The following is a 21,916-nucleotide window of genomic DNA, read 5'->3' as shown; positions in this document are numbered from 1 at the left end:
TTGTTTTTTTTTTAAAGACTAGTCAAATGCAGTAGTGAGAAGGGGGAAAACAGTAGAACAAGGAGTTTGATCTGTAACTTACTGTGAATAATCAATTGAGATCACTCACTACATTTGGACCAGCCAATAGGTACTCTTTTTTTCTTTTTTGAGATAGTCTCACTCTGTCACCCAGGCTGGAGTACAGTCAGTGGTGCGATCTCAGCTCACTGCAACCTCCTCCTTCTGGGTTTAAGTGATTCTCGTGTCTCAGCCTTCTGAGTAGCTGGGATTACAGGCGTGCGCCACTGCACCTGGCTAATTTTTTTTTTGTATTTTTAGTAGAGACAGGTTTTCACCATGTTGGTCAGGCTGGTCTTGAACTCCTGCTCAAATGATCCACCCGCCTCAGCCTCCCAAACTGCTGGGATTACAGGTGAGAGCCACTGTACCCAACCTATTTTTGAGTATTTACTATGCGCTAGGCATATTACATGCGTTATCTCATTTAATCACAACATCCCCATGAGATAGCTGCTATTATTATTTCCATTTTTCACATGAGGAAATGAAGACTCCTAAGCGTTAACTCTTGTGCCCAGGAGACAGAGCTGGGATCGAGCCTGGGATTGCCAGCCTCAAAGCCTGTGTGGGTCTTTCCTGCGCCTTGCTTGTTCAGTCCCTTCTGATCGTGGCTTCATGGGAATTGGGGAGCTGTGGAGTGCAGTGCTGATCCCAGGGGTTCTCGGCAATCCTGGTTTTTCACCTTGAGAACTTGAGGGGGTTTGGAGAGTGGAGTGCCTGGGACACAGCCTGTAGTTTCTCTGGCGTCACTTGCTCCCCTTGGCCTCAGATTTCTTTTTCTTTTTTTTTGGGGGGGGGGGACAGAGTTTTGCTGTTGTTGCCCAGGCTGGAGTGCAATGGCACAATCTTGGTTCACCACAACCTCCGCCTCCTGGGTTCAAGCGATCCTCCTGCCTCAGCCTCCTGAGTAGCCGGGATTACAGGCATGTGCTACCACCCCAGCTAATTTTGTATTTTTAGTAGAGATGGAGTTTATTCCTGTTAGTCAGGCTGGTCTTGAACTCCCAACCTCAGGTGATCTGCCCACCTCGGCCTCCCAAAGTACTGGGATTACAGGAGTGAGCCACCGCACCTGGCTGGCCTGTTTTCTCAGATGTAATACCACTGCATGTCGGGGTCCCTGCTATCACCAGACTTTAAATGCACTCAAGCCCAGCATGGCTCCTTGGTGGAGCAACCCCCCTTGGGTTCCTGTTTCCAGGGGGAGTTTCTCCGGGGGCAGCCAAGATGGCCTACCAGGCAACACCTGACGCCAGCACCTGGTGTGGACACTCACTCACCCAGGGCCTAATAGCTGGGGGTTCCTGGTATGGGCCTGCCCACCTGGTGCTCTCCAGAGACTCAGCCCTACCCCACCACCTGTCCCTCCCCAAGCCTCTTAGAATTACACCTGTGGGGCGTGGCCACGGCCGCCAGCAGGAACAAAGATGGATGTAATTTCTTCTGCTTAGCGCAGCAGTGCTGCCTGCCGGGGGCTGTGGAGAGGGCATGAGCCAGGCCAGGCTGGGGACGCCTGTGGACACTTACCTGATCCTCACGACCTGGCCTGCCTCAGTTTCTTTACCTGCGCTGACACAGCAAAGGTTCTTACCCTCTGGGCGGGGGCCTTCCTCCACAAGAGTCTGCCACTAGCCTGGGAATCCTTTGAAGTTTCTCTTTATAAGATAAAGTGCTACTCAGAGTTTACACTGAGCAACTGGTCTGTCTCGTGGCTCTGCATGCTCTGGCCACTGTCCTCTGTCCCAGAGGTGGGTCTTTGGCCTCTGGAGCCACAACAGTCCTGCTCTGGGAGCCTCTGGAAGGAGGATGGGGCAGCATGGGCCCCTTCCCAGTGTGCATTCAGCTGCTTTGCAGCCGGGCCCTGGGAGCACTGAGCCTGGCTGGGGAAGAGGCAGTCCCAGGTTGGATTCCAACCCAGGAAGCAGGGTTTTGTTGTCACTGCCCCTCCATACACTCATGGTCCAGGATAACATGTTTGAAGATTTGCAAAGCCAACTAGCATCCAAATTTGGATTTAGAGAAATTCTGGTTTCCTCAGAAGCCACACTTGAGTGCTCTTTGATGGTTAAGAGGACAGGAAGATCCGATTTTGAGTCCCTGCTCTGCTGCTTTCAGGCTCTGTGATCTGGGCAAGTTGCTGAATCCCCCAAGCTTCAGTTTTCTGTTTTGCAGTGCAGGAATGATAACAGTGACCACCAGCTGGTTTGGGGTGAAGAATGAGCGCGTGTTGAATGTTTGGGGCAGTGCCTGGACCTCCCTGTGGCCGCTCAGGAGGCTGTTTGGATGCTAATGGTGATGCCGGATCCAGCCTCTGTCTTCTTCAACCCCCTTTCTCACCATCGCGTTCCTCCCTTCACTTTGTTCCTTCATTCATTCACTCAGTCACATCTCATTAGTCTCCTCAGTCTAATGTAGTTCTCTCTGTGACTCTCATGATCCTGACACTTATAGGCCAATTATTTTGTAAAATGAGACAAGCCCTCATTCTGGGTTTGTGTGAGGTTCCCTTGTGATTCTATTTATGTCTCTGTGGCAGAGGTAGCACAGAAGCGATACCTGTATTCCTCTCACTGCGTCCTACCAGGCAACACCTGACAGCAACTTGTCCTGTGATTAATGATATTCCCTTTGATCACTTGATTAAGGTGCTATTTGCCAGGCTTCTCTACTATGAAGTGACTCATTTTCCCTTTGTAATTAATAAGTATTTTAATGGGAAGGTACTTTAAAACTATGTAAATTCCCCATTCCTCATCAAACATTCCATTTATTTGTTTATTCATACCTGTATAGACTTTGGTTTCCTATTTTATTCAATGGAATGTCTATGGTTATGGTTATTATTGAGTTTAATATGCAGCTTATCTCAGATTGAGCCCGTGGTAGGGTGACCAACTGTCCTAGCTTGCCTGGGACTGAGGGATTTCCCAGGATGTGAGACTTGCAGTGGTAAAACTGGGGAAGTCCTGGGTAAACCTTGAAGAGTTGGCCACTCTGCCAGGGGGAGAGCCCTTCAAGCTGGTTCCGGTGTCCAAAATCTCTATCATTCTTTGAGTATTTGCTTACTTCCTGGCACAAGAAGATTTTCCATGCTCATCTTATACTTTCTCTGACCCAGCCCTGGAATCACCCATTTTTCCAAGAAGACCTAGAACCAGGGACCTTTTGAGTAGTAGGCTATACCACACCATGGAGGCTGAGCCAGATGGAAAGATGGAACTCATTCACTGCCCACAGGCCACACTCTGGCCTGCCTCTGCACCTTGGCTGGTTGTTCTTTCTGCCAGGGGCACTTGGCAAACACCTACCTCCTGCACTGAGATTCTCCATGAAGCCTGATCCCCCGACCCAGCCCATGGAGCTGATTTCCTTCTTATGCCCCTACTGAGCACTTTGGGACACCTCCCCATTTCCAAGGTGGGCTCCTCCTTTCACTGCAGACCTCTCAAAGACAGGCCTCAGATTCATCTCTGACTCTTCTGGGCTCAGTACAGGGCTGGAGCTGGGGGCTGCTGATTAAATGGTTGGATCTAGTTATGCCCCATTATAGAGCAGAAAGGTAAATGGGGTAGAGAGGGAGGGTGAATTGTTTAGGGTCACACAAACAATATTGCAGTCTCGAGTCTGTCCTTGAACGTTGTTTTTCTTAATTCTATAATGGGGCCTATATCCCAGAGCGCTGCTGTAAGAATAAAATAATGTGTATAAAGCACTTAGTGTAGTACCTGGCACATGGTGGGTGCACCTGTCAGTATTGCTGGGGGACCTTTCGAAATTGTTTTCATTATTTCAGAAGTAGCACTATACATGTTAGATAATAAGAAATACAGACAAGTGGCCGGGTGCAGTGGCTCACACCTGTAATCCAAGCACTTTGGGAGGCCGAGGCGGGTGGATCACCTGAGGTCAGGAGTTTGAGACCAGCCTGGCCAACATGGTGAAACCCCGTCTCTACTAAAAATACAAAAATTAGCTGGGCATGATGGCGGGTGCCTATAATCCCAGGAGGCTGAGGCAGAAGAATCACTTGAATCCAAGAGGCGGAGGTTGCGGTGAGCCGAGATCGTGTCATTGCACTCCAGCCTAGGCAACAAAAGCGAAACTCCGTCTCAAACAAACAAAAAAAAAAAAAGAAAAAGAAATACAGACAAGCAAAATGAAACCATCACATTCCTATCATTTAGAGATCTCCACTGTTAACACCTTAGCAATTGCACTTCCTGAGCTTCCTCTATGCATATATTTTTTCCCCCAATTGAGGTTATGCTGCCTTTTTTTTTTTTTTTTGAGATGGAGTCTTGCTCTGTCACACAGGCTGGAGTACAACAGCATGATCTCGGCTCACGGAAACCTCCACGTCCCAGGTTCAGGTGATTCTCCTGCCTCAGCTTCCTGAGTAGCTGGGATTACAGTTGTGTGCCACCACGCCCAGCTAATTTTTGTATTTTTAGTAGAGATGGGGTTTCACCATGTTGGCCAGGCTGGTCTCGAACTCCTGACCCCAAGTGATCTGCCTGTCTCAGCCTCCCAAAGTGCTGGGATTACAGGTGTGAGCCACCTCACCCAACCTATTTTGTAACCTTTTTTTAGGCAGCAGTCTCCACCATTTTGTTTCTGTAAATTTTCAGTGTACCTGATACTCTTGATCACGTTCACATTTCTCCAGTTGTCCCAAAAATCCCCTTTATAGATGGTGTGTCCAAATCAGTTTGCAATCCAGAGACACACTTTACATGTGGTTGTTATATCCTGCAAGTCAGTCCCACCCAGCCCCTTTGTTGACGTTGACCAGTAGCAGATCCTGGGCCAGTAGCCCCATGGAATGATTCACTGTCTAGCTCTGTCTGGTTGCATTCTCATGTGGTGTCACTTAGCTCATTCCTCTGTCCTCTGTATTTTCTGTAAACTGAAGTTATATCCAAGGCGTGATGGGTTTCTTGGTGCCTAGAATAGCCAGCAGGCGTCGGTGTGTCCTTCCTGTGGCATCCCACCACTATTAGTGGGGCCACGGCCTATTCTGGGATGAGGGGGAAGACAGTGTGACCTCTCCCTCAAATGGTTGCTTATCTCCTCTTGTGAGCGGAAGGTATTATGTGAGGGTTCCCTTGGCACTGTCTAAATGTCAGTTCTGGGAGATCTTTTTAAACTACACAAGAAAACTTGTCCATTTGCTGAGAGGAACTTGATCTTGGGGATAGGGCACTTGGGTAAAAAAAAACAAACAAAAAATCACAGAACAAGGATATTGAGTTTCATCTCACTGAGTGCAAACCTAGGGAAACCTCATTGTGATTTTACTTGCTTTCCATACATGTGATCTGGGTTAAATCCTAGCTCTGCTACTTACCAGCTGAGTGACATTGGGAGTTACTTAACCTCTTTGAGCCTCAAGTTCCTCCTTGGATTTCTTATCTGGCAGAGTTGTTGGTGGGGGGGTTAAATAAAACAAGGTGTCCTTGGCCGTCTTCTACCCAGATGGAAAGCTCTTTGAGGGCAAGGCTAATACACAGTAAGAAATCCAGGCTGGGCACGGTGGCTTACGCCTGTAATCCCAGCACTTTGGGAGGCAGAGGCAGGCAGATCACGAGGTCAGGAGTTAGAGACCAGCCTGGCCAACATGGTGAAACCCTGTCTCTACTAAAAATACAAAAAATTAGCCAGGAGTGGTGGCAGGTGCCTGTAATCCCAGCTACTCGGGAGGCTGAGGCAGGAGAATCCTTTGAAACCGGAAGGCAGAGCTTGCAGTGAGCCGAGATCGTGCCACTGTACTCCAGCCTGGGCAACAAGAGCAAAACTCCATCTCAATGAATGAATGAATGAATGAATGAATGAATGAATGAAAAAAAGAAAGAAATCCAGGCCGGGTGAGGTGGCTGACACCTGTAATCCCAGAACTTTGGGAGGCCGAGGTGGGTGGATCACAAGGTCAAGAGATTGAGACCATTCTGGCCAATATGGTGAAACCCCGTCTCTACTAAAAATACAAAAATTAGCTGGCACATGCCTGTAATCCCAGGTACTCCAGAGGCTGAGGTAGGGGAATCACTTGAACTCAGGAGGCAGAGGTTGCAGTGAGCCGAGATCGTGCCATTGCACTCCAGCCTGGGTGACAAGAGTGAAACTCTATCTCAAAAAAAAAAAAAAAAAAAAATCCAAAGATGTTTGTTGAGGGAAAAACAAACAAACAAACCCACAAATAGGAGGACAGGTGGTATGGCCGGGTGATAAGTACCAGGGAGGAAATAAATCCTCCACTTGGGCATTTGATCATTTGATTTTCATTTATGCTTTCATTTCATTTAACATGTAGCCATTCTAGACTCCATGCTGAAGCAACCGTGAGCCTCTGCCCACGAGGAGCTCACAGGGGTCTGGGAGGGCACAGACATAGAGATTCATTGTGTGGGAGCCCAGAAGGTCTGGCTGGGAAGGCTTCCTGGAGGAGGAGACTGGGCTGAGTCAGGGGAGATGGTCTCTGGATACAGAGGCTGTCTGTCTCCTGGCACAGGTGGCTTTCTGGGGAGCTGGACAGGGCTTGTGGCAAGAAGGAAGTCCATGCTGGTTTCAGAGGCCCTTGTTCTTTGCTGTCCTCTTTCTCTTCCTCCCCCTCTGCCTGTCTGCCTTCTGGTCCCCTGGCCAAGACTCTGAGCCCCATATGATCCTGACAACCCATATATCTTGTCTGCAGTGCCGGATGGAGTGCCGTGATGTGCCAGCCGAGACACTCTACGACGTCCTACACGACATTGAGTACCGCAAGAAATGGGACAGCAACGTCATTGAGACTTTTGACATCGCCCGCTTGACAGTCAACGCTGACGTGGGCTATTACTCCTGTGAGCAGGCATAGCACGCTGATCCCAGTCCCCTTGGCCTCCATCCAGGCCTCCCACCAAGCCTCCTCCTCCCCCCTCCCTCCTGTGGTTACTCACATGACCAAGCTGCTCGGAGACCTGAGTGCTGAGAGATAGAGCTGCCCTCCCTGTCCACTCCTAGACCCTTAGACACACACCCATACACTTACAAATACATATGCACTCACATGTTCATGTATATACATACACACATAGGCATACACTCAATCAGGTACACAGCCCCCACCCACATGCCACATAGTCCCAGGCACACATTTTCATGCCCACTCATACTGTTTTTCTCTCGTACACTCACGTTCACATAGACAAACCAGCCAGGCCAACAATGTAAGGGCTGTGTGAGGCTGTAAGGAGCAGGGCTGGCTGGAGACAGTAGGGACAGGTCTTGCCCTGTCTCTTTTCTGGCTCCAGCTGTGGGACTGTGGTCTGGGAGGGAGGTGCATCTTTGCACTGGAGAGCTGGCAGTTAATTAGGCATCCCTGCATCTCTGGCCTCTGCCACACCCTCCCTTGTAGGCAGGTGGACCAGTGGTCTGGCTGAACTGTCCCTTGCCCTCCACAGGGAGGTGTCCCAAGCCCCTGAAGAACCGTGATGTCATCACCCTCCGCTCCTGGCTCCCCATGGGCGCTGATTACATCATTATGAACTACTCAGTCAAACATCCCGTGAGTCAACCTGCCTTCCCTGCACTGGAGCAGGGGAGAGGGTCAGGCAGTGCAAGGCTGAGGCTGCCACCATGACTTCCATGTGACTTCGGGCAGGCATGGGCCCACTGGCCCTCAGTTTCCTTCCTGTACAGTGAGGATAATGGCTCCTCTCTCCCTGCTGGATCTCTTGAGCAGATCAGGAGAGGGCAGTGTGGCCACCTCTGTGGTGAGTGGGTGGGATGGGCTGACTTCGATTGGTTGGGCTCTGGCACAGGGAAATGAGGAACAAGAGGTGAGAGGCAGGGTCCTCTGGTCCTCCCTGAGGCTGAGCCACCTTGATCTCCCTGGGCAAGGACAGGCAGGTATAGCTGGCCTGGGCAAGGGTGAGTGTGTGTTTCTGTGAGTGCCCATATGTGCTCATGAGCCCTGACCCCAGACTGGGGGCTTTTCTGAGGGGAACAGGAAAAGCTTCAAGAGGGGCTAGGATGACCTAGTCTGGTTCTTCCCTTTCTCTGCACGCAGAATCAGGCCTGATCTGGAACAGATGTCACGGCATGTGAATTAACTGTGTGTGTGTGTGTGTGTGTGTGTGCGCGTGCGTGCACATTTGTGTATACTCACAAAAACATCTTCTTTGCCCCCACCCCGAGTCTCACCTCCCTGTGCCTTCCATCCCCAGAAATACCCACCTCGGAAAGACTTGGTCCGAGCTGTGTCCATCCAGACGGGCTACCTCATCCAGAGCACAGGGCCCAAGAGCTGCGTCATCACCTACCTGGCCCAGGTGGACCCCAAAGGTGAGGGCTTGGCCCTGGCAGCCTATCATGGGATCCTTCCCTATACCACAGGGGTGGGGCCTGATCTACTAGGGATCCAGAAGGGCATCTGTTAGGAGCTGTTTTGCATTTTGGGGCATTTCCATCCAAAGCCTTCCTTGAACCAAGGCTTGGGACTTTACAGTCGTTTGAAAAGAGTGGGCCAGGGAGGTGCCACTGCCCCACTGATGAAGCTGGGAGCGCTCTTCCTGGGCTCTGCCGTCCCCATGCTCTGCCTTGTTCCCTGTTCACTGGCTGTTCCCTCTGCCTGTCCTGGATGCCTGGGTTTTCTAGGCCTTACTCTTCTCTCCCTGGGGATGGCTCAGCCACCCCTGGCTTCTGTCACAAGTGGCCATGTCTCTCTCAGCTGAGATGCAGATTCCTGTGGCCATCGGCCGCCTGGACATCTCCCTTCGGATGTCTTCCAGGCACCTGAGCCTCGTTGTGTCCAGCGGGGAACTTGCCATCTTTCCTCCTAACTTGCCCCTTGCCCTAAGTCTCCACTTTTCAGTCACCCATGCCCAGAACCTGCTGTCATTTGGGGTCACTCCCTCTTCCTCAGCCAAATCCAGCCACTGGTTCTTTTTTTTTTTTTTTTTTGAGACGGAGTTTCGCTCTTGTTTCCCAGGCTGGAGTGCAATGGTGCAATCTCAGCTCACTGCAACCTCCGCCTCCTGGGTTCAAACGATTCTCCTGCCCCAGCCTCCCAAGTAGCTGGGATTACAGGTGTCTGTCACCACCCCCAGCTAACTTTTTGTATTTTTAGTAGAGATGGGGTTTCACCATGTTGGCCAGCCTGGTCTCGAACTCCTGACCTTGTGATCCACCCACCTCGGCCTCCCAAAGTGCTGGGGTTACAGGCATGAGCCACCGTGCCTAGCCCCCGTCACTGATTCTTATTGATTCTGCCTCCTCAGCAGCTCCTGAGTCTGGCATTTCTCTCCATACCAACTACCTTGTCTGTGTGTAACGGCAGCCAGAGGAATTTCTCTAAAACACTTATCTCCTCATGACTCTCATCTGCTTGAAGTTACTCTGTGGCTCTCCATTGCCCTCCAAGAAAAGCCTAAGCCCTGTCCCAGGTCTCCTGGTGTCTCTCACACCTCACCCATCCCCACTCCTGTGCCCAGGCAGCCCTTCCCCGCAGCCTCCCCTCCTCGCCCCTCCAGGGGTGCTGCGGGCGTCACCTCCTGATCCCTGATACTCAGGGGAGTCACTGGCTCCCTGTTCTGTAGTCCGTTCCCCTCTAGTAGAACAGTCGGCTCCTGTTGGGCCCCCAGTGAGTTCCTCTCTGGGTCCCCAGGGCTGGCCCAGGGTGGGTGTCACAGTGAACATGGAGTGAGTGAGTGAGTGAGTGACTAGAGGATGGGGAAGCCTTGAGCATCCTTGCCTGGAAATGCTCCAAGCCCCACAGCACACAGTGGTCCAGGCCTAGCCCTCCCCTGCACCTCATTGTGTTGGGTGTCAGAGGTGGAGTGGACACTTGGGAATGAGACAGGGTGGAGAGCTGGGTGGTGGATTCCAGGTCAGGCCAGGCTGAGGTGCTCAGCCAGAGGCCTGTGTGGTCAGGGGAGGACTTGGAAGGACAGGCAGGGGAGGGGCTGAGCGTCAGGGGCATTCCTGGGAGGGAGGTTAGATTGAGAAGGGATGTCAGTGTGATTGAGTGAGGCAGCAGGTGCAGCAGGGTGGGTCAGAGTTTCCACCCATGTATAGCCTGTGCTCACCTAGGACCCTGTGGTTTTCTTCCACGTAGTCTTTGAGGCTGGGCAGAGGGAAAGTGGGGGACAGAGCTAAGCCTGAAGACCTCGGTCTGAGGTGGAAGGGAGTGAGGGTAAAGGCTTGTAGGACTTGCCTCACACACCCCCTCCTCATGGGGAAGACGGTGTGGCCTCCCTGGAAGCTCTGGGTAGAGGGTGGGGCTTTTGTGGGGGGCGGAGGGGCTGGGTCCCTGAGGCTGCTTCCTCCCTTCCCTGCCCTCACAGGCTCCTTACCCAAGTGGGTGGTGAATAAATCTTCTCAGTTCCTGGCTCCCAAGGTGAGTGGCCTTGGGATTTTGGGGGTGTTGAAGACTGGAAAGAGGACTATGGGATGAGGTGGGTGGAGTAAAGCGTGGAGCCTGAGGGCCAGGCGTGGTGGCTCATGCCTGTAATCCCAGCACTTTGGGAGGCCTTGGCGGGTGGATTACCTGAGGTCGGGAGTTTAAGATCAGCCTGGCCAACATGGCAAAACCCTGTCTCTACTAAAAATACAAAAATTAGCCGAGTGTGATGGTGGGCGCCTGTAATCCCAGCTACTCGGGAGGCTAAGGCAGGAGAATCACTTGAACCCGGAAGGCAGACGTTGCAGTGAGCCGATATCACGCTGCTGCACTCCAGCCTGGGCCACGCAGTGAGACTCCGTCTTAAAAAAACAAACAAAAAAAGAATGGGGAATGGAGCCTAGGGCTCAGGGAGGGCAAGTAGGGCTGAGGAGCCAAGTTTTGAAAGGGAGCCAGTCAGGATGCTGGGGGCTGAGCCGCTGGAGGGGGCGTGGAGAAGACCTGCCCCCTAGCCAACCCCTGATCCGATGGGGCGGCGGGCCCACAGGCCATGAAGAAGATGTACAAGGCGTGCCTCAAATACCCCGAGTGGAAGCAGAAGCACCTGCCTCACTTCAAGCCATGGCTGCACCCGGAGCAGAGCCCGTTGCCGAGCCTGGCGCTGTCGGAGCTGTCGGTGCAGCATGCGGACTCACTGGAGAACATCGACGAGAGCGCGGTGGCCGAGAGCAGAGAGGAGCGGATGGGCGGCGCGGGAGGCGAGGGCAGCGACGACGACACCTCGCTCACCTGAGCGCCGCACCGCACCGCTTCAGGGACGGAGACAGGACCGGGCGAGCCCCTGGGGTGGCGGCTGCTCCTGCGCTTTCTCCCCTCCCCCACCCGGCACCTCCTGGTGGCACTGGGCCGGGCCCAGGCGGGTGCTGCAGCCTGGCTGGACAGAGCCCCAATAAACGATCCCACAGCCTCAGCTGGCTCATCACTGTGCCTGCTTCCCACCTGCCTCATGGCCGCTGCCGCGGTCCCCTGCGTCTGCCCTTAACTTTGTTAAGGTTATTGATCATCCGGCCGTTGATCCTTCCAGCATCTCCTCATTTCCCATTGTGTAGCGGGGAGGAGACGGGGTTTATCACTGCCCCCTTCCTGTCCATACTCTGTTCCATTCTCTGCCCGTATCTATCCAGCTGTCCTTGTTGAGCGGTCATTTTGGCATTCACGCCAGGCTATTTGCTTTCTTTTCACTGCTTTAAGCGGTCCCCAGCCTTTTTGGCACCAGGAACTGGTTTTGTGCAAGACAAATTTTCCATGGATCAGGATTGGGGAAGGATTGGTTTTGGGATGATTCAAGTGCATCACATTTATCATTAGATTTTGATAAGGAGCGCACAACCTAGATCCCTCGCATGCGCAGTTCACAATAGGGTTCTCCCTCCTATGAGAATCCAATGCCGCTACAGATCTGACAGGAGGCGGTAATGCTAGCTCAGCCTCTGCTTGCTTCCTGCTGTGCAGCCTGGTTCCTAACAGGTTCCTGACAGGACCAGTGCCAGTCTGTGGCCCAGAGATTGGGGACCTCTGCTCTAAGGGAAGGAGCAGGCCTTGACAGAGACCCTGGGTCAGGAGTCAGAGGGTGAGGTTCTACTCTGTGTCCTTCAGCCCAAGGCCCTTTGAGTCCAACCTATGGACTGGGGGTCTGACACTCCTGTCATCCCAGAAGGGAGGTGGAGGGGTCCATGGGTCTCAAGCCACAGGGCTGTGGGCCTCAGAGCTGAGGCTGGGGCAGCATACCCTGGAGGGGGGTCAGGGGTGCAGGTGAGGGGCCTCAGATTCCAGTGCAGTTGGCGGGGACCAGGCTTGGTGATTCACACCGTCCCTAGGTCATTTTGAAGACCTCAGGACTGTGTTAACAGAAATGGTAGGGTCCCCAGACTCCCTATCCCCTTGCCAGTGGCCAGATGCCAGCCCTCTCACCCTGTGCTGCACCTTGCTGGTCTGAAGTCTAGAGGGATGCCTGGGCCTCCCCTGTGATCTGTGGCCCCCAGGTGCCCTCTGCTGCCCAAGGGACACCCCTGCTGCCAGGACCACAGGAGGGGCCTATGCTCTGCTCCTCTGCAGTGTTTTTGACCCCATATGAACTTGGGGCCCGGAAGTTCTCCCCAAGGTCTGGCCCTGTTCTCCCCTCCCAGAAAGCTCCTTTGCCTTAGCCCTACCACCGAAAGACACGGTCTACTCAGAGTCAACTCTTTCCCAGAGGGACAGGGTGAATGGCCAGTTGGGGGCAGGCAGGAGATTCTAGAACTCATAAAAATGGGTTGCTTCCCAGCTTTGCCCAACACTGGCTTTGTAACTTTGGGCAAGCCCTCAGACTTCTTGGAGCCTTATTTCCTAACCCATAACCTGGGATGATAATTTTTGCCATCAAGCAGAATGTGAGGATTGAGATAAAAGGAATAAATTGCCCAGCACTGGGACTGGCATGTAGTAGCTGCTCCAATTAATGACACTTTCCTCTTCTCAGGGGGTAAACCCTCATTGCCCGCAGTGTGAGATCTGTTCTTCCAAATATACCCTTTGTGCACATGCAGAAACTGAAGCCCAGAGAAGGTCTCTGGCGTGGCTGGCCTCGGAGGTGTTCTGGCACAGGACCCAGAAATGTCTGCCAAGCCTGGTACCCTCATCTGTGTATGTGCTGGGAGGATGGGTGGGAATCTCCTGTTCTCTAGGTGTGGGTGCTGGAACCTCAGGCTGCAGCCTTCCGCTGAGGGATCCTTGGGAGGCGTGGCTGGGTGGGTAGCTTCCCCACAACCCTATCTGTGGGCACCCAGGGAGGGAAGTGAGATACCCTTGAAGAATGTGGTGGAGGAAGGATTTCCTAGAGGAGGTGGTCGGGAACCACGGACGGCCTTCAGCTGCCTCCTATCCCCCTGGGGGTGTGGCCCCCTTGTGGGTGGGGTGTATGTCAGGGCAGACTCACCAGAAGAGGGGTGGCGAGAGCAGGGAGACTCAGGGAGAGGTGGACTCAGCGGGCGAGGTGGCAGGGGTTAGACCTGAGGCTCAGGAGACAGTCGGAAGACCCGCAAACAGCTAGAGGGGCAGGAGAGAGGCACAGACCGACGGGTCCGGCGGGCGGGCCAGGCCAGCCGACTCCAGGACCGTGACTAGGCGGTGGGCGGGGCCGATGAGGGGGCGGGGCCCTGCCCTGCCCCAGCCCCACCTTCCCCTCCCGGAGAGTCACGTGGGGCGGGCGGAAGCGCCCGGAGGGGTGGGCGCGCCCGGCCCCTTGCTGTGATTTGGCGGCGGCGGTGTAAGTCGGTGGCGGTGCCGGTACGCCTGGTCCCCGCGTGGAGTCTTTACTCAAAACAGGTCAGTGCGGCTGCCGGAGCCTCCCCGTCTGCAGGCCCCTCGCCACATTGGCCTGCAGTTTCCCCATTCTGCAGAAAGGAACGCCGAGGCCGCGCGCTGCTTCTGCTTCCCCGGGTCATCTTGTCTGTTTACCTTTTTGGGCGTGGTGGTGGGGGTCGCCTCCTGAGGATAAGCGAGCCGGCCAGAGACGGTAGGGAGGGGGGTGAACCAGCGGGACCCGGGGCTTCCAGCCCGTAGCCCTTTGACCTGAAGGGTCTCTGGAGTCAGCCGCCCTCGGGCGCTTTGGGGTTCCCATCTGTGAAGTGAAGCCTCCCACCTCGTTGGCCGCTGAGACCCTTACATTTCTGGAGGTCTGTACGACCCTATGCCCTGGGCCTGGGGCTCCAGTGACCTTGGGCAGGCTACTTCCGGTCTCTGCATCTCAATTCCCCACCAGTAAATGGGGCATGGCTTCCCCAGAGCCCCTACCTGGCCCAGTTGCTGGTAGAAGGAAGTATGTGTTCAGGGAATGGGGTCACGCTGGGAGTGGGGTGGTTGGGCCTGGAGAGAGCAGGCTTGGGGTGCAGCCTGGGGGCAGGGGATGGGTGTTTGGTGCAGGGCCGGGGGGGAGGGGGGGAATAGGGCCAGAAGCCATCACACTGTGGTTTCTGCTATGTACCTTCCCTTCCCCCACATCCCATGTCCTGGGGAGCCTTCCCTGATCCCAGATAGGTGGGAGGGGGGTGCTTCACGGCCAGACACCTGGGGGTACTCGGAAGGATTTGACTCTCTGGTGGGTCCCAGGGTCCCAGACTGAGGCACTCGTGATACCTGTTCGTGGAGAGTACCCAGAGGCCAGGCTGGGAGAGATCGCCCAGCAAGATCATCACACGCCCAGCAAGATCATCACAGGGTAGAAGGAGCCCAGCAGAGCCTTGAAGACAGGTGTGGACAGGTGCAGGGCCCAGGGGAGGGGATGACTGGAATGGGCTTGGCAGTTAAGTGGCAATTTACAAGGATAAGGACCCTCCAAAGGCGGGGGCGTAGCTTGTGCAAAGTCAGGAATTTGGATGCTGTGTCTGAGGAATGGCAGAAAGATGGGTGTGGCTGGCAGAGGTGTAGAGAGAACTCATCCTTTGTCCCATGCCTGGCTGGGGATTGTCAGGGCTGGGCCTGGGGACCTTGCCTGCCCATTGGCTACTTTCATATTGGAGTAGTTTAGGAAGGGGGTGTCCCAGGCAGAGTACTGGTGACTGATGAGGTGGAGGGGGCAGAGGCCACCAGGGCCCTGATTGCCCCCAGGTTTTGTTTTGCATTCTGGCCTCCCACTCAACCCCAGCTTTATGCCCCCACCACCTGGGCTCCAGCCATGCTTCACACATCCAGCCTCAGCTTTTTGTATAGATTGTTAATCCTCCTCCTAACCCTCTAGAAGCTTCCTCCTCATTCAAATCCCCAGATCCTTTGGGACTTCAGGTTTCAGAGATGGGCTGCTGTTGCCCCTCCTTCCTGCCCAGGCTTCAATCTTGTGTAATGGCACAGCTTAGGAAGGGTCTCCTTGGAGCTCTGTGGGGATGGGGCCTGCAGAGCCATGGGGATCACTGGGACCTGGGGCCCCGAGTCCTTGTGCAGCCACCAATCACTATGTGACTCTACAAGTCCCCAAATTCCTCAGAGCCTCCATTTCCTCATCTGCAGGATGGAGTGATCAGCCCTGGCCTCATGCCCCAAAGAGAGACGGTGCTGGGGCAATAGTCAGGCCTATCTGCTAAGATGCTGGGGCAATAGTCAGGCCTATCTGCTAAGTCCTGTCTCCAGCATTGAGGGTTTGAATGAAAGAGAGAACCCAGGGGAAGGGGTCAGTTTAGAGGGGTTGGGGGGGGTGTCTGAGAGTACCGGGGGCTAGTGGTGGACCAGGCCTACGGCATCGGCTGGAGGTGGGGAGTCCCTTCCATTTTCCGGAGCCCTCTCTCCTTCCCACCCAACTCTCCCTTGGCTGAGCTCAAAGCCACCCGCCACTGCCCAAACAAGTGGCCTCTGTTCCCAGGGTAGGGGGAGGGGAGGCAGGCCCTGGGCTCTAGGCCCGCCTGTCCAGCGCTGACCCTGGCCCCCCGCCCCTCACTCTGGGTCTTAACCCTTGGGGGCCTGGACCGGGCCCTGGGCTCCTTGAGGGCTGGTGATTCTTGTTCACCAGCTGTCCCCTCTACCCCGCTTCAGGCTCCCAAGGGTTCTGTCACATCAGGAGGGGATGCAGTAGGAAATGGGGAAAGAAGGAGGGAACAAGGGTGGGGGACAGGCTGGAGCAGATATGGCCATGGACACTTAGAGACCACTTGGCCTAGAAGCTTCTTTCACAGATGGGGAGACTGAGGCCAAGAGCTAGAGATGAGGGTAGGATCACACAGAGACCCCTGGTGGGGGTCAGGACAGGTTCTGTCTCCTAGTCTGGCCTCTCTGGGGGAAAGGGGAGAGAGGGAGAGGGAACTTTTTATTTATTTATTTATTTTATTTTTATTTTTTTTTTATTTTTCCTGAGACGGAGTCTCGCTCTGTTGCCCAGGCTGGAGTGCAGTGGCACAATCTTGGTTCTCGCTCCTGGGTTCGTGCCATTCTCCTGCCTCAGTCTCCTGAGTAGCTGGGACTACAGGTGCCCGCCACCACGCCCAGCTAATTTTTGTATTTTTAGTAGAGACGGGGTTTCATCTTGTTAGCCAGGATGGTCTCAATCTCCTGACCTCGTGATCCGCCTGCCTCGGCCTCCAGAAGTGCTGGGGTTACAGGCGTGAGCCACCACTCCTGGCCGGGAGAGGGAACATTCTTTGTTGAGTACCTGCTGTGTGCTGGACACTGCACATTTGTCATCTAATAGTTTACATAATTGCATAAGAGCATAAGACGAGCATCAACCTCCAATATCATAGTGCAAGTAACAGCCTTAGACAAAGCTGAGTAATAACATCAGCAAGAATGAGGTCAGCAAACATGCCTATAGCACTGTTGTAAACAGTTTTATGCATATTAACCAATTTCACCCTGCCAATAACCCAAGAAATTAGGTAACATTCTACAGATAAGGAAACTGAGGCACAGAGAGGCTAAGTAACTTGCGTAAGAATACATTGGGAGGGTGGTAGAGAGACAGGGTCAAGACCCAGGTGTTCATTGCCTCCTTTGTCTGACTTCACTTTGATCTTACTCTTCGAGCACCTCCCAGGGCTGAGTGAGGTGCTTTCCCCGGGTGGTGACTGAGGCAGCCTTGAACAGTGTGTGACCCCAGCTGAGCTGACCCAGCCCCCCCTCTGGAGCAGAGTCCAGTCCCTCAGGCAGCTCTTCTCATTTCTTTCTCTGGTCTTGGGCAGGTTAGTCAGCACCCTCCATAGCCCTGTGCAGACAGGTGTTATATTTTAGAAAGGAGTTCTGTGCTAAGGGTGGCCACTCCAGGGGTCTGAACAGCATGAGGATTTGGTGGGTGGGGAGACATCCCTGTCCAATGTGCATGCCCCACAAAACTCAGAGGCTGCCGCTGAATCAACCCCAGTGTCCCCAGCTCTGATCAGAGATAACATTTTTTCCACCTCCCCCCACCCCTGGCCAGGCCCCCAGACTGTATGTACATTCCAACCAGGGATCTGAGGAGGACAGTCCCAGCTGCAGGCAGATGAGCCCAGATGTGAAAGATGGTGGGGGGCAATGCATGGATTGTCTTCCACATGGCCTTCCTGTGGAATGTCTCTCTTTCTCATCCTTGGGCCATAGTACAGAGGGGAAGAGCCTGTCCCATAATTAGGTCATCTGGGACAGACTGACCACTGGGACAGTCAGAGAGTGGCTGGGAGGGAACGTGGAGTTAAGTGACCAGTTCAATAACAAATCTTTTTTTTTTTTTTTTTTTTTTTTGAGATGGAGTCTTGCTCTGTTGCCCAGGCTCGAGTGCAGTGGCACAATCTCCACTCACTGCAACCTCTCCTTCCCAGGTTCAAGTGATTCTCCTGCGTCAGCCTCCCGAGTAGCTGGGATTACAGGCACGCGCCACCATACCCAGCTAATTTTTGTATTTTTAGTAGAGATGGGGTTTCACCATGTTGTCCAGGATGGTCTTGAACTCCTGACCTCGTGATCCGCCCGCCTCGGCCTCCCAAAGTGCTGGGATTACAGGTGTGAGCCACTGGGCCCGGCCAACAAATCATTATTTAATAGTAGTAATAATAGTTGCAGTAGCTATTGTTTCTTGGAAGCTGACTATGTGCCAGGCAGTGTGCTAAGCACTTTATATACTGAATTCATTTAATCCTCAAAATAGTCTTCTGAGGTAGGCACCATTCCCATTTTACACATGAGGAAACTGAGGTCCCAAGAAGTTAAGTGATTTGTCCAAGATCATCCATTACATAGAATAGCTGGGAATCTACATTTCCATTGCTTCACAGTGAAAACCACAAGCACTGGGAGGCATTGCAGACAGAGGAGATCTAAACCCAGTCCTACCCTGGGAATGCCTAGTCAGTGATAGGCAGAGACTAGAGGGCCACCTGGTCAGGTGACATTGCTGGTGACCAACTGTGGATCTGGGGTGCCCTCAAGGGTACAGGGGTATCCTGCTTGCAGACTGGACTAATTGCTGTCAAATCCTGAGCACCCGTGGCCCTGGCCCTGGGATAAGCGTCTTGTGGAGGTCTGGTTTCTGCTATTGTCCTATCCACCTTGGCTCTTGTTCATACAGTGGTTCTCCCAGACCCCATTTTGCTGATGAGACTAAGGCCAGTAGAAGGTGGTGACTTGCCTGCAGTCTCTCAGCCAAGGAAAGCAAGAGCGGGCCCTGGAACCCTGGCAGGGCACTCTGAGGCCTGCATTCTACCTCTCTGCTTGAGGCCTGGTTGGGGCTTCCTGAAGTGTTGAGCTTCCTTCAGACCCCGCCCACACTGCCTTGTTACAAGGCCCAAGTCTTTTCTCCCTGACCAAATCGGGAACCTGATCCTGTTGGGGTGCCGGGGCTTTACTACAGCAGGGTGTCAGTAACTGAACAACCCCGGAAACATGGTTCCAGAGCCCAGAGACAGGGACCACCTATGGTCGAGTGTGTGGGGCTCAGGGTCAGAGGGGCCTAGAGGAAGATTCAGGCATCAGAGAGTCCTTCCTGAGGGGATGTGTTAAAATCTCCCTCCTGTCCTTATCCTCACTGTTGTGAGGGCAAAGGTAAAGCCAAGAGGGTGGGAAAAGATCAGGAGGGCCACTCCTCTATCCCCATTCTCAGGGCAGAACCAGGGGCCACACCTGGAATCTTGGCTGTCAGTGGCCCTGGGGGAGCTTGGGCTGGCCCTGCCTCCTTCTGGCCAGGCCAGTGCTGGGGTGGCTTAACCCCCGGGACAGAAGACCAGGAGCAAGGCTGAGCTGCCACTGCATTTCTGCTTTCCAGGTGCCAGGGTCTCCCCTGCCAGCTTTCCTACTGGCCCAGTGAGCACTGCTCCACCCTGGACATCCCCCTCTCTCCTCCCCAACCCATAATGCATAGGGCAGGGGTCTGCCTATAGTCAGGTGCAGAGTCAGGAACCCAGGGTCTGCCTCAGGCCTCTAGCTCAGTGAGAGACCTTTGGCTGGGCATTTATCTTTACTGTACTCAACTTCCCTGGAGCTTCAGGGAGGGGCAGTAAGGAGCAGCTCTGGGGATCCCCCAGGCTTACCAGCCCCCAGGTGTGAACAGGTCAGGACAGAAACCAACCAAATTGGGCAGATGAGAGGGGGAGGGGGCTGTTCCACTCCTCTCCACTCCCTTCTACTCTTCACACTGAGCAGCTGGAATTTTAAGATTCCGAGTCTGAGATTCTAGGCTGGTGAGATTCGAGGATTTTAGGGTTTTATGTGCCTGTGAGTCCCAGCTTCTGAATTTCTGAAATTCTAGGTTCCGAGAGCCTAAAAAGCCTTGAGTTGGTCTCGGTCACCCCTGAGTTGAGGCTGAGGCATGTGCCATGCTTCAGCCAGGTTGGTGCAGACAGCTGAGGCCTGGAGAGTTTCTCAGTGCTGGCTGGTGGGTCAGAGGCACAGCTGGTCTCCAGGCGCCGGGTGCTCCCTGCATCTACCACCCCCAGCACACACCCGGCTGTCTCCCCTTCAAGAAATCTGGGAACCTTACAGACTAGGTGGTAGCAGAGGGGCACTCAGTTATCTTGGCAGTGGGGAGAGATGGGCCAGGCCCCTTCTGCATTCATGGGTTGTAGTGGGGCTGTTCCCGTGGACACTAGGGCGGGGTTGTGGAGAGGCTTGGGGAGGGCTGGTGGCTGGCTAATTCAAAGAGCAAGGTCAGGGTCACACTGCTGGCCATCCAGGCCAGTACGGGATGTGGCTCAGCAGACCCAGGTTAAGCCTTGAAGGGTCAGAGCCAGGCTCAGGAGCTTCTGCAGAAGGTGGTAGACAGAGATCAGGAGCCTGAGGGGAGGTATGGCTCTGCCTTAAGGTATAGAAGGCTGGGCTTGGTTGAGGGACTTAGGAGCTACCACCCCCAGCTGTTTCCGGTGCTGTCTGGGCCTGTGGGCACAGCAGCTGCACTCAAGAGGCTGCAGGTCAGGAGCAGCTCTGCTCCTCAGAGAAGCACAACCCAGCCAGGAGCCCAGCCAGGCAGTCGTCCAGGAGAAGGGCACTGACATCCAAGATTCCAGGTGTGGCCCCTGGTCCTCTCCACCTTTGGGACATGACACAGGTGCCCTTTGGGACACAGGAGTGTCCTCCTGGAAGACTGCCTGGCCAGGCTCCTGGCGGGGTCGTGCTTCCCAGCCCTGGCCTGCAGCACATCCCTCCAGTGGGTACTCCATCCGGGTATGGTCAGCATTCCTCATGGGTTGGGGTAGGAGGGGCCCAGTTCTGCACCCCTTGATGTGTGAGCTGGGCAAGGCTTTCACCCACTTGAAACTTGGTCTCTCAGGTGGCCAGGCATGGTGGCTCACGCCTGTAATCCCAGCACTTTGGGAGGCCAATGCAGGCGGATCACGAGGTCAGGAGATCAAGACTATCCTGGCTAACACGGTGAAACCTCGTCTCTACTAAAAATACAAAAAAAAAAAAAAAAAATTAGCTGGGCGTGGTGGCAGGCGCCTGTAGTCCCAGCTACTTGGGAGGCTGAGGCAGGAGAATGGCGTGAACCCGGGAGGCGGAGCTTGCAGTGAGCCGAGATCGAGCCACTGCACTCCAGCCTGGGAGACAGATAGAGCAAGACTCCATCTCAAAAAAAAAAAAAAAAAAAAAAAAAAAAAGAAATTGGTCTCTCGGTCTCTTTAGTGGGGACCTTTATCCTGGTGGGCTGCTGTGTGGGTTTGCAGGTTAAATGCAAGTTTGTTCCCAGTGGCCACAGTGCGCCTGGTAGGGAGAATGGGCCACCCCTCTCCACTCCAGGAGCAGAGTTGGAGACTGACACTTTTCCAGATGATAACAGGAAAGCTCTGGGGTAGCGGCTTCCATGCTTGGTGAAGGGATACCAGAGCCTTGGCTAAAGGCTTCCCTCCCCTGCTCTGCCGGGGGCTGCTCTCTTCCTTCTCTCTCTTTCTCGGCTCTGAAGATGGACATGCTAAGCCTAGGGAGTCTGAAGATCCAGGGGGTGTCTCGTGGTTCTGTTCCAGTTTCTGTTCCACGGACATGAACCAGGACACTCATTTGCCTCTACTGCCTGTGGCCTGAAAACCCACATTTCTCAGTGCAGAACTGGCTTAGCCCCCTTGGAGATATGTGGGGGGTGGGGGAGGGAGGTTGCTCCAGTATCTCTAATGTTGCCTGAGGCCCCCTCCCCAGTTCTTCCAAGGAACAGGCTGCTGGAAATATCTGAGCTCAGGTTCGGGGGCCAAGGTCTGAGTCATGGTCCTGACTTGCCCGTGTGGCCCTGGCTAGGTTCTTGCCCCTTCTGGGACTGGGACTTACTTTCATTTCTAGAAATGTGGAAGGTTGATTTGGTGGTTCTTAAGTGCCTAAGGAGCAGGTGGTTGTGTTGTGTGGTACTGGTCGAGAAGGCAGGGCTGGGTAGTAGAACTATAGTAGAACTATAACTGGGTGGGACTGGGTAGAATGGGAGGCACCTCTTACTGGGAGGCTGGAGGCTGGGTTCTGGCCACACTTTGGCCACTGATTTGCAGTGGCAAGTTGTCATTTGCATGGCTC

At 54.1% G+C, this 21,916-nt stretch overlaps 2 protein-coding genes across 14 annotated transcripts in view; both read left to right on the top strand.

Annotated features, from left to right (window-relative positions):
• The window catches only part of STARD10 (StAR related lipid transfer domain containing 10), a 39,597-nt gene extending 28,189 nt beyond the window's left edge, over nucleotides 1–11,408 (top strand). For all 7 annotated transcript variants that reach the window (XM_063641384.1, XM_055282858.2, XM_063641385.1 and 4 more), the window contains 5 exons: nucleotides 6,752–6,899; nucleotides 7,500–7,603; nucleotides 8,265–8,382; nucleotides 10,383–10,435; nucleotides 10,986–11,408. In XM_063641384.1, coding sequence (XP_063497454.1) covers nucleotides 6,752–6,899; nucleotides 7,500–7,603; nucleotides 8,265–8,382; nucleotides 10,383–10,435; nucleotides 10,986–11,231 — 669 coding nt within the window. In that variant the 3' untranslated portion in view covers nucleotides 11,232–11,408. The remainder of the gene's footprint in view (nucleotides 1–6,751; nucleotides 6,900–7,499; nucleotides 7,604–8,264; nucleotides 8,383–10,382; nucleotides 10,436–10,985) is intronic.
• Nucleotides 11,409–13,652: 2,244 nt separating this feature from the next.
• The window catches only part of ARAP1 (ArfGAP with RhoGAP domain, ankyrin repeat and PH domain 1), a 68,360-nt gene continuing 60,096 nt past the window's right edge, over nucleotides 13,653–21,916 (top strand). For 2 of the 7 annotated variants that reach the window (XM_063641319.1, XM_063641316.1), the window contains exons 1-2: nucleotides 13,672–13,801; nucleotides 14,585–14,725. The gene's annotated coding sequence lies outside the window, so the exon portion shown is untranslated. Of the gene's footprint in view, nucleotides 13,802–14,584; nucleotides 14,726–21,916 lie in introns of all 7 variants that reach the window. The other 5 variants (XM_063641320.1, XM_063641322.1, XM_055282845.2 and 2 more) reach the window with 3 other exon arrangements.

Source organism: Symphalangus syndactylus, chromosome 6 (genome assembly GCF_028878055.3).
Source record: "Symphalangus syndactylus isolate Jambi chromosome 6, NHGRI_mSymSyn1-v2.1_pri, whole genome shotgun sequence".
Classification (NCBI taxonomy): domain Eukaryota; kingdom Metazoa; phylum Chordata; class Mammalia; order Primates; family Hylobatidae; genus Symphalangus; species Symphalangus syndactylus.
This window is presented reverse-complemented; position numbering and strand designations above follow the sequence as displayed.